Genomic DNA, 14588 nt, shown 5'->3' with positions numbered 1-14588 from the left:
CATGTGGACAGCTTGTATTAAACCCACAGCCAATGAACTCCTATTGTGTGAATGACAGGTTGCAGAATGTATACACACTCCCCCCCCCAAAAAAAAAATTGTTTGAAGGGGCCCTCTTTTTTTGAAAGAATTTATGTGGGTTTACAGTGGTACCTCGGGTTAAGAACTTAATTCGTTCTGGAGGTCTGTTCTTAACCTGGAACTGTTCTTAACCTGAGGTACCACTTTAGCTAATGGGGCCTCCAGCTGCCACCGCACGATTTCTGTTCTCATCCTGAAGCAAAGTTGTTAACCTGAAACACTAGTTCTGGGTTAGCGGAGTCTGTAACCTGAAGTGTCTGTAATCTGAGGTACCACTGTACTTGACTCTAATATCAGAGCAATAATTTGCATTGGAAGATGAAATCCATTGTTTTGCAGTTCCCTTTTGTTAAAGAAACGGATGAAAAGAAGGGGAGAAATGTCCTCCAGAAGCAGTCGCGACAAACGCCAGCATCACCCCGTCGACAGCCTTTGCCGGAAGCTCCAGAACATCAAAATGAAGGACCAGGCCTCCAATCCTGCTCTGCAGATCCCAAAATTCCAGTCCAAGAACTTTGACAGCCCGCAGGGCAATGTGAAGAAAAACTTGGAGGAGATCTTAAAGAAAAGGACCCTGAAAGCGAGTGACAGCAATGCGCAGGGCTACGACAACCTGCTGAGCCCCTTCAGCGATAATGTCTTCTCCCCAAGTTGGCAAGCGGCGTCACCGAGTCACCGGCGCCTCTCGGACATCCGCTCAGAGTCCGTTTCGGCTGGTAGAAACAAAGAGAGAGCCAACAAGTCGTGGCTTTTTCTAGGCCAGGGAGTAAGCTCTCCGTGCTTTTCCAAACGCAGGGAATCTTCTGCCAGTCAGCTGCCTGGTTCCCCCAGTGCAGAGCAGAAGGCTGCAGCTTCTCAGGAATGTGGCTACATCACCTCAAGCCCGAATTTGTCTGCGCGGGAACTTAACTCTCCTGTCAGCAAGAGACTCTCTTTGGGTAAGGAAAGGGCAAAAGGCCTGGTTCTTTCTAAATAAAAAGGGGATGCTGGCTCCTGTCAAAGACTTTGGCACAAAATGCAAACTCGCAGAAAGAATGGCAAAAATGTAAATGCTTCAAAATCTTAGTTGCTAGGGGTCATGAGTTAGGTGCGCAGCCTGGGAGCCATTTTGGACTCGCAGCTGTCCATGGGGGCGCAGGTTAATTCTGTGTCCAGGGCAGCTGTTTACCAGCTCCAACTGGTAAGGCGGTTCAGCCCCTATCTGCCTGTGTATTGTCTTGCCAGAAGGGATGCGGGTGACATTGTCGTCTAAACCACTGAGCCTCTTGGGTTTGCCAATCAGAAGGTCGGCAGTTCGAATCCCTGCAACAGGGTGAGCTCCTGTTGCTCTGTCCCAGCTCCTGCCAACCTAGCAGTTTGAAAGCACACTAGTGCAAATAGATAAATAGATACCGCTGCAGCAGGAAGGTAAACGGTGTTTCCATGCGCTGCTCTGGTTTTGCCAGAAGTGGTTTAGTCATGCTGGCCACATGACCCGGAAAACTGTCTGTGGACAAACGCTGGCTCCCTTGACCTGAAAGTGGGATGAGCGCTGCATCTCATAGTCATCTTTGACTGGGCTTAACCGTCCAGGGGTCCTTTACCAGTTTCGCCAGAGTGGTACATGTTCTGGTTACTGCAATGCACTCTACATGGGGCTACCTTTGAAGGTGACTCAGAAACCACAACTAATCCAGAATGTAGCAGCTAAACTAGTGACTGAGAGTGGCCACTGGGACCATAGAACACTGGTCCTAAAAGAACTACATTGGTTCCAGTACGTTTCCAGGTGTAATTCAAAGTGTTGGTGCTGGCCTTTAAAGGCCTAAACGGCCTCAGCCCTGTATAATCAGTTCTGGCACCTCTCAGGTGTGTGCCATTGCCATTTTAAGAGAACAAGGGAGGTGTTCATGGTGAGTTCTGGCACCTCCTTTTCTAGAAAATAGCACTGAGTGTCTCCACCCCCAATCTTTCAGCCTGGACACTGAGGTCCAGCTCCAAGGGCCTTCTGGTGGTTCCCTCATTGAGAGAAGTGAGCTTACAGGGAACCAGGCAGAGGGCCTTCTTGGTGGTGGCACCCGCCCTGTGGAACGCCCTCCCATCAGATGTCGAGGAACTAAACAACTATCTGAATTTTAGAAAACACCTGAAGGCAGCCCTGTATAGGGACGTTTTGTAACGTTTGATATTTTATTGTGTTTTTAATATTCTGTTGGGAGCCACCTAGAGTGGCTGGGGCAACCGGTCGGATGGGTGACATATATGAATAATAAAATTATTGTTTATTGTTTATTGTTTATTGATCCAGCAAAGTTCATCTTATGATCTTATGTAAGAGAGTAGGTAAAGGTAAAGGGACCCCTGACCATTAGGTCCAGTCGTGGCTGACTCTGGGGTTGTGGCACTCATCTCGCTTTATTGGCCAAGGGAGCTTCCGGGTCATGTGGCCAGCATGACTAAGCCGCTTCTGGGCGAACCAGAGCAGCGCACGGAAACGCCATTTATCTTCCCGCCGGAGCGGTACCTATTTATCTACTTGCACTTTGATATGCTTTTGAACTGCTGGGTTGGCAGGAGCAGGGACCGAACAACAGGCACTCATTCCGTCGCGGGGATTCGAACTGCCGACCTTCTGATTGGCAAGCCCTAGGCTCTGCGGTTTAACCCACAGCGCCACCCGTGTCCCTTAGGTAAGAGAGTAGCTAGTATTTAAACATCTAGTGCTTTTTAAAGTATCCCTCAGAGCTGAACTTAAAAAAAAGCAACATTGCCTTCAAATGCAATTCAAGGAATCTAAAACTTTAGTTGGATTTTTTATGCAACTCTGTTTCGGGTCTAGGACAAACTGTGTACAGAACTTGTAGCCCTGCTGCAGGCTCCCTGGTAATCGAGACTCGTAATACTGCATGGAAAACAAATCTCCTGTCAGTGCCCTTTCCCTTTGTAGGATGGAGACTGTCAGCAGAAAACAAAGATGACGAAAGCGCTGAAGTAAGCCTGATCTGTGAGGAAGACCTTTTGACTACTATGTTCTCTGCTTGCGACATAGAAAGGAGAGGTAAAAAAACACCAGCCCCGAAAACCTTCTCTTGCAACTGTTGGAAGCTTACAGGTGTATTTGTTTATTTGTTAATTTGCTCCATAAAATAGTGTTGAGCATGCCCAAATTCTCTGAGCCTTAAGTGTGTTTGGAATGTGGTCACTAGGGACCTGTATGGTATTTTTTGGATAATGCTGTTATATACAAATCCATATTAGGGCAGTGCCATTTTTTCATGGGGCCAGCCAGGAATTTCAGCCCCCACTGGTAACTGACCATGTGTCCTGGGGAGGCCCACTTCTCCCCGGTAGATGTTGACCTAGATCAAGGTATGTTGACCTCGAAATATTTCTGCTTATGAAACAAGACCTGCGAATCCCTGGTGCTTTGACTGTGGGGCCATCCTTGTTGCAGGTATTAATATTGCACAGTTTGAAGTGACTGGAAGTAAAAGAACTGACTCCTTTTAGAAACGAAGCATTGTCTAGGCTCTTAAAAACATTATTCGAACATTTGCTGGCAGAACGTTCGAAACAAAATTAAAACTTCAAATGTACACTCAAAACATCCGTGCAATGTCTTGTGCTGTCTGGCACAAGCCGGGTAAAATATGAAATAATTCTAAGAGATCTAGAACCAGTGTTCTGTCTCTTCCCACAGCATCCATTTTAGCTTGGAACTGTTTTCTCTCTCTATCAGGGAGTCTTTTACATGTCCTTACTTCACAGTGCCTTGAGACAAAATAAACAAAGGCAACTCCCTTCACAATGGAGATTTGCAACTCAGTGCCTTCATCACATGATCTAAGGTTACAACAGTAGGGGAACAGAAAGGTTATAATCATTAACCCATTTAGGACCTTAGAGTCCCTTAGAAAAACTACTGTGGAAAAACTCCAATGTTAGCAATACGCATTCAGCCATTTTCTATTTTAAATCTTCATTAATGCGCATACTTGGTTCATTTCTGTGTGAATTAAATCAGTTATACTTAACAGTCCACACTTCTGCTTGTCCAGTACCTAGAAAGCATGAGTCTCAGAATATTCCCACTTGCTCTTTACCCCTAATTGGAATGAACAGCAATCCATGGGAAACCCGGTTGCCATTTGTTCTGAGTCAGCGGTAAAGAGCGAGTTTTTCCAGGAGGGAGCAGCTGAGAAAGGGGAGGTGTGGGCAAGCTCTTAGTGTTCATTGTTGCTGTTGTCTTTAGGCAAAGTGGCTGTTTCCAAATTAGTTGACTTTGTGAGATACACAACTAGCCGGAGTTCTGAGGACAGCAGTCTTGAGGAGCTGTGCAACATGCTTGATCCTGATCAAAGGGACATCTCCATGGACTTGGAAACGTATCATGCCATCATGAAGGAATGGATTGACGACTGCAGGAGAAGCTGGTAACTGACGGGTCTTGCAAGTCTTCTTGGGTTGCATGCATTTAATGCACGTGACTTTGCCCAAAGTACCCATCGTCTACGACTCAGAGCTACAATTCCCAGAACCATTAATAATACCCAGGACTCTTTGGGGGAAGTAAATGCACTTTTTCAATATTTGGTTCAATACAATGGTGCCCCGCAAGACGAATGCCTCGCAAGACGGAAAACTCGCTAGACGAAGGAGTTTTCCGTTTTGGGGGTGCTTTGCAAAACGAATTTCCTATGGGCTTGCTTCGCAAGACGAAAATGTCTTGCGAGTTCCTGCGGGTTTTTTTCCTCCCCCCCTTTTTCTAAGCCGCTAAGCCGCTTATCCGCTTATCCGCTAAGCCGATAAGCCGCTAAAAGCCGCTAAAAGCCGCTAAAAGCCGCTAAACCGCTAATAGCGCTAATCCGCTAAGCTGTCAATAGGCTTGCTTCGCAAGACGAAGAAACCGCTAGACGAAGAGACTCGCAAAACGGATTCTTTTCGTCTTGCGAGGCACCACTGTATATGGTGCAAAAGCATCAAGCAATACTGAGTACAATCCTAACTGTGACCCAGAATCACCGTTCAAGCAGGGTGCTGGAGAAGGCAATTTCATAGTTATATTTGGGGAATGATTCCTGTTATTATGTGGCTGCATAGCATTATACTTTCTGGCACAGATGCGGGTGGTGCTGTGGTCTAAACCACTGAGCCTCTTGGGCTTGCTGATCGGAAGGTTGGCGGTTCAAATCCCCGCAATGGGGTGAACTCCAGTTGTTCTGCTCCAGCTCCTGCCAACCTAGCAGTTTGAAAGCACGCCAGTGCAAGTAGATAAATAGGTACTGCTGCGGCGGGAAGGTAAACAGTGTTTCCATGCGCTCTGGCACTTGTCATGGTCCTCCATGCATCAGTAGCAGTTTAGTCATTCTGGCTACATGACCCGGAAAGCTGTCTGTGGACAAACGCCGGCTCCCTCGGCCTGAAAGCGAGATGAGCGCCATAACCCCATAGTCGCCTTTGACTGGACTTAACCATCCAGGGGTCCTTTACCTTTTTATACTTTCTGGATGTCCCATGATCATATTATAAAGTAGTTTTGTTTTGTGTTATAAATCAAGCACTGCTAGAAGTTGGTGTCGTCCCCCCCCCCCAATGTATTTCTTATCAATAAACAAAATTGGTGGGGCACGAGCAAATTTTCACTCTGAAAGTGTGGCTCAGAGGAAAAAGCTTGAGAACCACTGCGGTAAATTTTGCTAGGTTTCCTTCATGTTCTGTACTCCAATGTGATATGTGTGAGAGAGAGCACAGATACGAGAACAGAAAACTTATGAGTAAGGGGAGGAAGCTGTTTGCTAGCTGAAGTGTTCAGTACTAAGTTGCTGTCCGCAATCTTGTGATTTGGGCCCCAATTTTGGATTACTAGAGAAGCTGCTGCAACATTACAATTAGGCAAAATGTAACACTGAGTTGGTTTTGTGCTTATGCGAGAATTTATCCAGAGCTGCTGTCGCTGTAAGCTAGAGACCTCTTCTGTGTAGTGAAATGCAGAGCTGCTCCAAGTATCCTCTGCTTCCAAGTTTTTATAATTAAACGAATGGTTTGAGGAGGAATGACGCCTCCCAGCCCCTCAAAAAATAACCACTTTGTGATTATTTTGTTCCTTTTTTGAAACCTGTTTGTCATTAACGTTCCCACCCAATCAGGGCTCATGTATTATCACATATGATGCTGCATAGCTAAAACTGTGTGTTTTTTTTTGCAAGCAGTTGGGGGGTGGGGCAGAAGGGAAAATGTTTTCCGACACTGAAATAAAACTGCAAAAAAAAGGTGCAGAGTTTTCTCTTGCTCCTGATGAAAAGTGATTTTTGTTAAAACTCTAAATTCATGTTAAAACAGGAAATAAATATGTAGGGTGTTTTGTTGTTGTTTTTTCATTCCAGGAAAGAACCATCTGCTAGAGATACAACCAGAGAAAGCATGCTAGCAGGTATCAGATGCTCTCTGTATTATGGAAGACTTAATTTACTGAAAAGTGTACTGGAAGCAGCATACAGCTTAAGACTTGTGGGTGCTGTCCTGTAGCTGAAAGGGGTTTGCAAATAGCCAGTGCATGCAGAGGATTAGTGAAGGGGATGCAAAGACAAACGTGCTTGAGGGGGGTGGATGAAGGAATCTTCTCCAGCCATGGGAGGGGAAGTGAGGGGAAGAAAATGCTCACTGTGGGTTTAAAGCGCTTGGAAAGTATTGCCTGGGATATTATTAAAGGAACTGCAAGAGGTGTGGGGAAGGTCAGGAAGGGTGGGGGGAGGGTGATGTGTTGTGTGGAGATGTCAGCAGAAAGTGAGAAAAACCCAAAATGCTCTGTACCAATGTCTGTCTCTTGAGCTGTAACAGGAAACCTCTTTTTTCAGCCAAAAGTCCTCTTGTGAGGTTGAATGTAACTTCTGGAAGCCTAGAGGCACTTGGTGGCGATGTGTCCAGAGGAGACTTGTGAGTCGCTTTTAAAATATTTTTATAAGCTATTTCAGATATTAAAATTGTTATTTGAAGCAATTGGATGCATAAAAAACTGAACCCTTTTGGAATAAAAAAAAGTCCAGACCCATAAATATGAATCAATGCTTTGCTAACCAGAACTACTTCAGAACAGGTACGAAACAGCCAATGATAAATCCAGAAAGTTGTATAAAGCATATGCATATTCAAGCATAGGTGGTTCTTCTTAAATACATAACATACTATTAGAGCAAAAATCAAGGCTATGTCTCTCCCAAAGCCTATATTAGCCTGCATCCAGGCTAAGCTTATGCACTCCTTGAGAGGCATCATTATCATATTCTTTTGTTCTCTGTGGCTCCCAGAGAGAAGACTAAACAGACAACTGCCTTCAAGATGGAGATTTGCAATTGAATACCTTGATCATGTGATCTAAGGTTAAACACTCACGTGTAGGAGCAGAGAGCATCAACAGTTAATCGGAGAGCTTCAGTATGCTGCAATGGAATTTTCCAATGTTAAACACTTCAGCGATATGCGTACAGAGATTAAACAATTAGACTTGCTAAATTGTCACTTAAAAACACATTTCCCAAAAGAGTGCTATGCTCGGCCACTTTCTAATCTGAGAGTGCGATGCTAAATCCCTTTGTAGTCACAGAGTCCCCCTCTCTTTTCAAATACGACTAACAGACAAAATCCTCTAAGTTTGATCAGCCTTTTGGAGCAATCTCTGGTGTAGCCCATGAGACCTTTGTCATACACCACACAAACAATTTAGTCGTCTTCTGGGCCAGGAAGTGATGCCATCATAGGGCATTGGTGATGAACTACTCATGGCATTGGGGATGAACTACTCATGGCTACCACTGCATTGCCTCCCCCTTTTTAAAACATTATTTGCATTAGTAGGGCACGTACCCAATCTGCAGTTTGCTGGCATTTGCAGCTGAGGGACAAGCATGGGTTGGTGGAAAGGGAAGCTTTAATGATGGGGGATTTCGAAGATATGAGAGGATTTTGGAGGAACGTAAGTTAACAGAGTGGAAAGCAGCCTCCTAAGAGTGCTGTCCCTGCTACTGACTGGGAAGGGTGAGGAAATGGGGACGTCAGCATGGTGCAAAGCCACTTTTGATTGGGTGCTCAGGCCCAGAGGGCAGCTGGCTACCCACAGCTGGTGCTGGGGATGGTTGGCAGTTCAGCTAGAAAGATGCAAAAGAAATGGGAGACGTTGGGTTTTGATCTTTGAAGCTGGACAACTCCCGTCAAAATGTGAAGAATGCAGACATGGCAGCTGATGAGGGCCTTTTGTTCCTTGTGCATCCAGGGAAACCTCTGACTTGATCACTTGTGTAGCAGATCTTCAATTCAGCAATCAGAAACTTCAAGAGGAGAACAACCAGTTGAAGACAGCTCTGGACGCCATGGAGGAGACCAACAACAGATTAGTGGAGGACAATGTGGAGCTGAATAATCAGATAAAAAGGTGGGACATTTTGGGTTGAGTCCAACTAAACCAATGCACGAGCGGAACTGCTTCTACAGGTGCAGCAGAACTCCCCCCACCCCTAAAACTTCTCCAATGGTTGGGGAAAACTTGGAGCAGTTGGGTGGAGAGGAGTGGTACTGGTCATCTTCTCCTGTGGCCATCTGGTTGGCCATCGCAGATAAGAGGTGAGCAGGAGACGAGCTGATCTTCCCTAAGCACGTCTCCTCCTGCTCGCTTGCCACCGGCACGGATGGGCAGCTGCCGGACGGTGCCTGCACAAGAGATGGGCAGGCAGGCAGGCAGGGCAGCAGCAGGAGGAGGGAGTTTCTGCTAACGCTTACTCCAGAGTAAGCCTGTAGGGGATCACAGTGCAAGGAGGGAGAGGGAGGGACGGAGGAAGCACGGCTAGCACTCCAAGAAAGGCTGGGACCCAGAGGAAGGCCACACAACAGTGGAGACCACGGAAGAGAAGATATTACTACTTCTTTTTTAAAAATAACTTTTCCCCTCTTTTTTTTAAAAAAAAAATATTGATTGATAGTGTCCCTGGATTCATTGAAAAAAGTCTGGTAACCTTATTCCAAGCCCTGGAGCCAGCACTGATTTAGCAACATGGGAAGCTGTGTTATACAGTGTCAGACCATTGGTCCACCTAGTTCCATATGGGCTGCGCCAATTGGCAGAAGTTCTCCGGGGTTCGGGGCAGGAGTCTCTCTCAGTTGTACCTGGAGATGTCAGGGACTGAACCAGGGACCTTCTGCATGGAAAATGGGTGCTCATGCACTGAGCTGGAACCCTTTCTGCTAATGGCTGCTGTCCATATTTTTATTTTGATGCCATGTCGTTGAAGCAACAGGGACAGAGCAATCCAAATGTCTTCATTTCCTCTTGCCAGATTGGAGACGGTCACTCAGAGTAGGAAAATCCTGCCAGTCTATTTTAATTTAATTTAATTTTTTTCATTTCTAAAATGCCCTATAACAACAGCATGTTGCTCATCATAACAGGCTTGGTGATTTTGGTTCTTTCAGTTTCCAGCAGTCTGTGGCCCGAGTGAAAACCTTAAAAGAGGAGCTGGAGGAAGCAAAGAATAACCTTAATACTGCAGAGGAAAAAAGGCTGAAAACAGCAGCCCAGAATAAGCAGCTGGTAGGTGGACTTGAACCATTTCAGACAGTGTTTATTGACTGAGGCTTAACAGTGCATTAAGGTAAAGGTAAAGGGACCCCTGACCGTTAGGTCCAGTTGTGACCAACTGGGGTTGCAGCGCTCATCTCACTTTATTGGCTGAGGGAGCCAGCATACAGCTTCCAGGTCATGTGGCCAGCATGACTAAGCCACTTCTGGCGAACCAGAGCAGCACACGGAAACGCCGTTTACCTTCCCGCCCGAGCGGTACCTATTTATCTACTTGCACTTTGACATGATTTCGAACTGCTAGGTTGGCAGGAGCTGGAACCAAGCAATGGGAGCTCACCGCGTTGTGGGGATTCGAACCGCCGACCTTCTGATCGGCAAGTCCTAGGCTCTGTGGTTTAACCCACAGCACCACCCGCGTTGCTAACAGTGCATTAAGTCCTTTGAAATTTGCACTTCTCCAAATTTCGCTGTGCAGTTCCCCAATCAAGTAATGCATACTAAAATATAATAGCTATATAGTAATGTAAATGACATACAAATGCACATGTCAGTGAAAACGACATACAAAAATGCATTATGTTAAGGGAAATGTGTATGTCTGACAAAATGCGTATGCAGTATTGCAAACTGCACTAAAATGCTGATGAGGTTTCATAAGGACTTTATAAAAAAGAGCAAACTGATACGCAAATGTGAAAACTGAAATTAACAGTTGTCAGTCAACCCTATTTATAGGTCACTATGTGACTTAAATCCTGCCAACCTAAGCACGCCAAAGTGCAAGTAGATAAATACTTCCAGCAGGAAGGTAAACAGCGTTTCCGTGCGCTGCTCTGGTTCGCCAGAAGTGGCTTAGTCATGCTGGCCACATGACCCGGAAGCTGTACGCTGGCTCCCTTGGCCAATAAAGCGAGATGAGCGCCGCAACCCCAGAGTCAGTCACAACTGGACCTAATGGTCAGGGGTCCCTTTACCTTTACCTATGTGACTTAAAGCTCTTTGGTGATTATAACCGAAGACATCCCCAATTTTCCATAAATTGAGGGCAGAGTTTTCCACAGGTGGAACGGGGAAAACATTCAATATTTACATGGTAGTTGTGTCTAGTGGCCCTGAGTAACTGGGTGGGTGTATGTATGTTGGCAGTTTCTCAAACCATCCCCCCTTTCCTTTTTACACCAGGAAAAGGAGAATCAGTCCCTCATCATCAAGATCTCATCTCTACAAGAAGAGGCAAGTGTGAATTGCGTGCGAATTGTCTGCAGACAGTTTCATACGCTGGGAAATGTCTTGCTGGCTAGTCTTGCTGTGCATAATAAATAGCATCTGCTTTAATCCAGAATATTAGGCACGCTCTGGATTCGAATGGTCTCCGGAAGAAGATCTCAGAGCTGTCAAGAAATATGGCTGAACTCCAAGTAAGTGCTTGCAACACTTATTTTCAGTGTGGGGAAGCAATGGTTCGATGCAGGGCTTCAAATGCCAAATATTTCTCCAGGACATCTATAAGCAAGATGGCAGGAGATTTAGGGACTCTCTCTTCCTTAAGGATTAAGCGTGTGTGTGCATGTGTGTTATAGGGTGCTGTACAGTTTTTATCTTAAGATTTGTTTTTTAAGAGATGCTTCCACTTAAATCGTCAATCAACTTACCTGTAAGCAAATGAACACTGTTTTTAAATCTGAGTTGCCAAACTGAAATAGGTCAGATTCCTAAATGTAAACCTTAAGTTTTTGCAATTTTGCAGTCAATTTCCAAGGTAGAACGTTATGTAAAAACCATAATGAATTCACTGGCTTCTCTGACAACTAGAGCTGAAATCAACTTGCCCTTTAAAACTCTCCTGATGTCAGATATTCTGAGTACATGAATATTAGATTTTTCATTTTATTTTAAAATTATCTGGGAGATTTTTATCCTGACATTCTATGTAGAGTATAAAAGACTGGATGGCGCTTTCTCCTGCTCTAACAGCTCCTCCTTTTGACCTGGGGGTTATATTTTATTTGTGGCATTTATGGCCCACCCAAAAAGGCTTTCAAAGCAGCACACAAAAACCAGTACTTAAGTCCCCACAGGCTCCCAATTTAAAAAGACAGGGAAGATGAGACATCACACACAAGGAAAAGGAAACAGGAGGGAGGAGGAGAAAGCAAGATCAAGCTCCAGTTCTTAAAGTTAACAGTTCTTATAACAGGGCTGTATCGTTCTCTTCTGTGCATATTCGGTGCAGTATGCAGCTAACTCCTTCTATCAGTGCAAGGACTACGATGTGCATAGTTGAATTTTCTCCCCCTCTTCTCTCCCTCTGCATGTCCAGCCCCCAAATCTGCTCTGGAGCATTGGGATAACCCCTAGAACAGATTTAGGTGGTGCACATGGGAAACAAGAGCAGGGACATATCCATTGCTCAAGTGCTGATGGAACAAGTTACAGTGGTACCTTGGTTCTCAAACTTAATCCGTTCTGGAAGTCTGTTCCAAAACCAAAGCATTCCAAAACCAGGGCACACTTTCCTATAGGAAGTAATGCAAAACGGATTAATCCGTTCCAGACTTTTAAAAACAACCCTTAAAACAGAAATTTAACATGAATTTTACTATCGAACGAGTCCATTGATCTATAAAATAAAAGCAATAATCTATGTACTGTACTATAAAATAAATAAGACAGATGATGAAAAAAATTTTTTTTAAAAAAATCTTACCTGCACTGATGATAGTCATTGTTTGGATGGGGGACTTTTATCCATTTCCGCAGTTCCACAATCAATCAATCAATCAGTAGCTGAACTGGGTTCCACACAGTCACAAAAACAAATTAACAGAAAAAGCCTCAGAAACAAAAACGCAAAATAAATAGCAGGAACAAAAGCACCAAACTTAATCTGTTCGACTTCTGAAATGTTTGAAAACCAAGGCATGGCTTCTGACTGGGGCAGGCGCCCTGGAAACAATAGCCGATAGCCGCATCGGATGTTTGGCTTCCGAAAAACGTTCGAAAACTGGAACACTTACTTCTGAGTTTGCAGCATTTGGGAACCAAGGCATTTGGGAACCAAGGCATTTGGGAACCAAGGTACCACTGTAGTTGGATGTCTCCCTCCACTGTTTGGAAGAGCAGCAAGCTCTTGATGTCAGTGGCGGTTCTCTCTCTCTTGCCCTTGATGAAGACATAATTCATCCCCTGAAGGCCTTCCCCAGCCCCGAGATCAGGAGGAGGAGCAGAGCTAGTGACAAAATCCAGGGCAGTCAGAGAGCCCAGTTCTTCCTTCAGAGAGGTGGCTTGATGGAGAAACCCTCCTCCTTCATCAGTATCAACGACAGTTCGTACCTTGTTGATGCTAAAGCCACCTCTGCCTTAGGGAGGAGGTGAGGTTGCGGGCTTCACGGCCCTTCCACATGCCCCGGGGGTGGGAGGCCAGCCCCTGCACAATTGGGGGATTCCCGGCTGCATCACCCTCTGGCCGGCCAATCGGGTTGTTCTGGGGGTGTGGCCTGCCCCTTAAAGGCAGGGTGCGGCCGGGGATCTCCCTCTTTGTCCACTTGCCAGCTGCTCCAGTTTTCCCACCCTTCCGCCCTTTAAAGTTTGCTTCCTTTGACCTTTCTATGGACCTTGGCTGGTCACCGTTGAGGGGCCTGGTAGTAATTTTTTCACTTGGCAAATTGGTACCAGCCACTTGGTTTTTGCCTACCTCGTAGCAAATCGTCACGACTTTCTGGCTACTGGCGGTTAGGCATTGGAAAGTTCTGTAGATGGGGAAAGGGGAGGTAGCGCCATCACCTGCCCCGCATATTGAAGGGTAGTCCGGTAAAGGATTCTGGGGGGGGGGGTGGCCCTGTCCAAAGCCTAGGGAGGTGAGGGCCCCTATTGGTGACCCAGGGGGAGCTCCTAGTTGATGTGCATCAGCAGGACTCCCCCTACTGGTGTTAACCCTTCCTGGACTTCAAGCAGACGGGCTGGAGTCAGATATAGTCGGTTAAGTCCAATGCCTAAGCCAATACCGCTCATCACCTGTAATCAATAAAGTTGTGGCCTTTTTTAGCCCATTAGCCTTAATAATTGTGTCATGTGTCATTATTTCTGCCTGGCAGGGGGTCAGGAACTCTCCTAACAACCTGGCTTCGCCATTTTCAGCCACTCATTGGTGGCTCTCCTTCAGAGTGGCTGGTACCTGGTCGAGGAAGGAAATAATGGAATCCTAGAACCGTAGTATTGGAAGGGATCCCATAGGACATAGGGATCCCCACTGCAATGCAGGAATCACAGCATATGAATCTGAAGCAAGGGCCCTGAACAGGGTTGGGGAGCTCCAAACTGGCCAAGAAAGACACCTCTGGGAAGACCCAGAGTTTGAGCATTCAAGACCCTTTGCAGCCCACAACCTGCAGAGTGGATTTAAAGCATCTTCTGCACTCTGAAGCAACTTCGAGAAAGCCTCTCCTCCTTCCGCAGGGGAGGGATTGTGAGCGGGAGACGATTCCCGTGTCACGCAGGGGGCATTTTGCCCCCTGCCCTCTCATCATCGCTGGCGCGCCACGCCTCCCAGTTGGGCACCCAATCGGGTGCCACCGCGGGGAGCGTGGTTTAGCCGCTCAAATGCGGCCGCGCCAGCTCTCTCCGCCATTGCGCTTCAGATTTTCCATGAGTCACCCACCCACCACTCCCTTTAGGGCGTAGCTTCTTGCTCGACCTTGCTATGGACCCATGGTTGGTTGCCCTGATTGCTCAGGGGGCCTGGTAGGAGTTTTTCCCAATTGGCAAATTGGCACCGGCCTCTTGGTTTTTTTTGCCTACCTCGTAGCAATCGTCGCAACTTTCTTGGTATTTGGCAGTTAGGCATTGGAATGTGTTGTTGGTTTATGGAAGGGCAAGGTGTGGCCATCGCCTACCCTGTCACTTATGGGTATTCCGTTAAAGGAATCCGGCAGTCGTAGATCCTGTCCGATGCCCTGTGTAG

The 14588-nt window shown here is 46.2% G+C and overlaps 1 protein-coding gene across 1 annotated transcript in view; it reads left to right on the top strand.

Annotated features, from left to right (window-relative positions):
- Positions 1-460: 460 nt before the first annotated feature.
- IRAG2 (inositol 1,4,5-triphosphate receptor associated 2) overlaps positions 461-14588 on the top strand; it is a gene marked incomplete at its 5' end in the record, with an annotated part of 63008 nt that continues 48880 nt past the window's right edge. The window contains 9 exons of the mRNA XM_081879441.1: positions 461-1019; positions 3008-3118; positions 4313-4493; positions 6444-6490; positions 6915-6993; positions 8327-8485; positions 9520-9637; positions 10811-10861; positions 10969-11046. Coding sequence (XP_081735567.1) covers positions 461-1019; positions 3008-3118; positions 4313-4493; positions 6444-6490; positions 6915-6993; positions 8327-8485; positions 9520-9637; positions 10811-10861; positions 10969-11046 — 1383 coding nt within the window. The remainder of the gene's footprint in view (positions 1020-3007; positions 3119-4312; positions 4494-6443; positions 6491-6914; positions 6994-8326; positions 8486-9519; positions 9638-10810; positions 10862-10968; positions 11047-14588) is intronic.

The sequence above is a fragment of the Podarcis erhardii genome (genome assembly GCF_964252035.2).
Source record: "Podarcis erhardii genome assembly, chromosome: 10".
Taxonomy (NCBI): domain Eukaryota; kingdom Metazoa; phylum Chordata; class Lepidosauria; order Squamata; family Lacertidae; genus Podarcis; species Podarcis erhardii.
The sequence above is the reverse complement of the archived record's forward strand: the minus strand, read 5'-3'. Positions and strand labels throughout refer to the sequence as shown.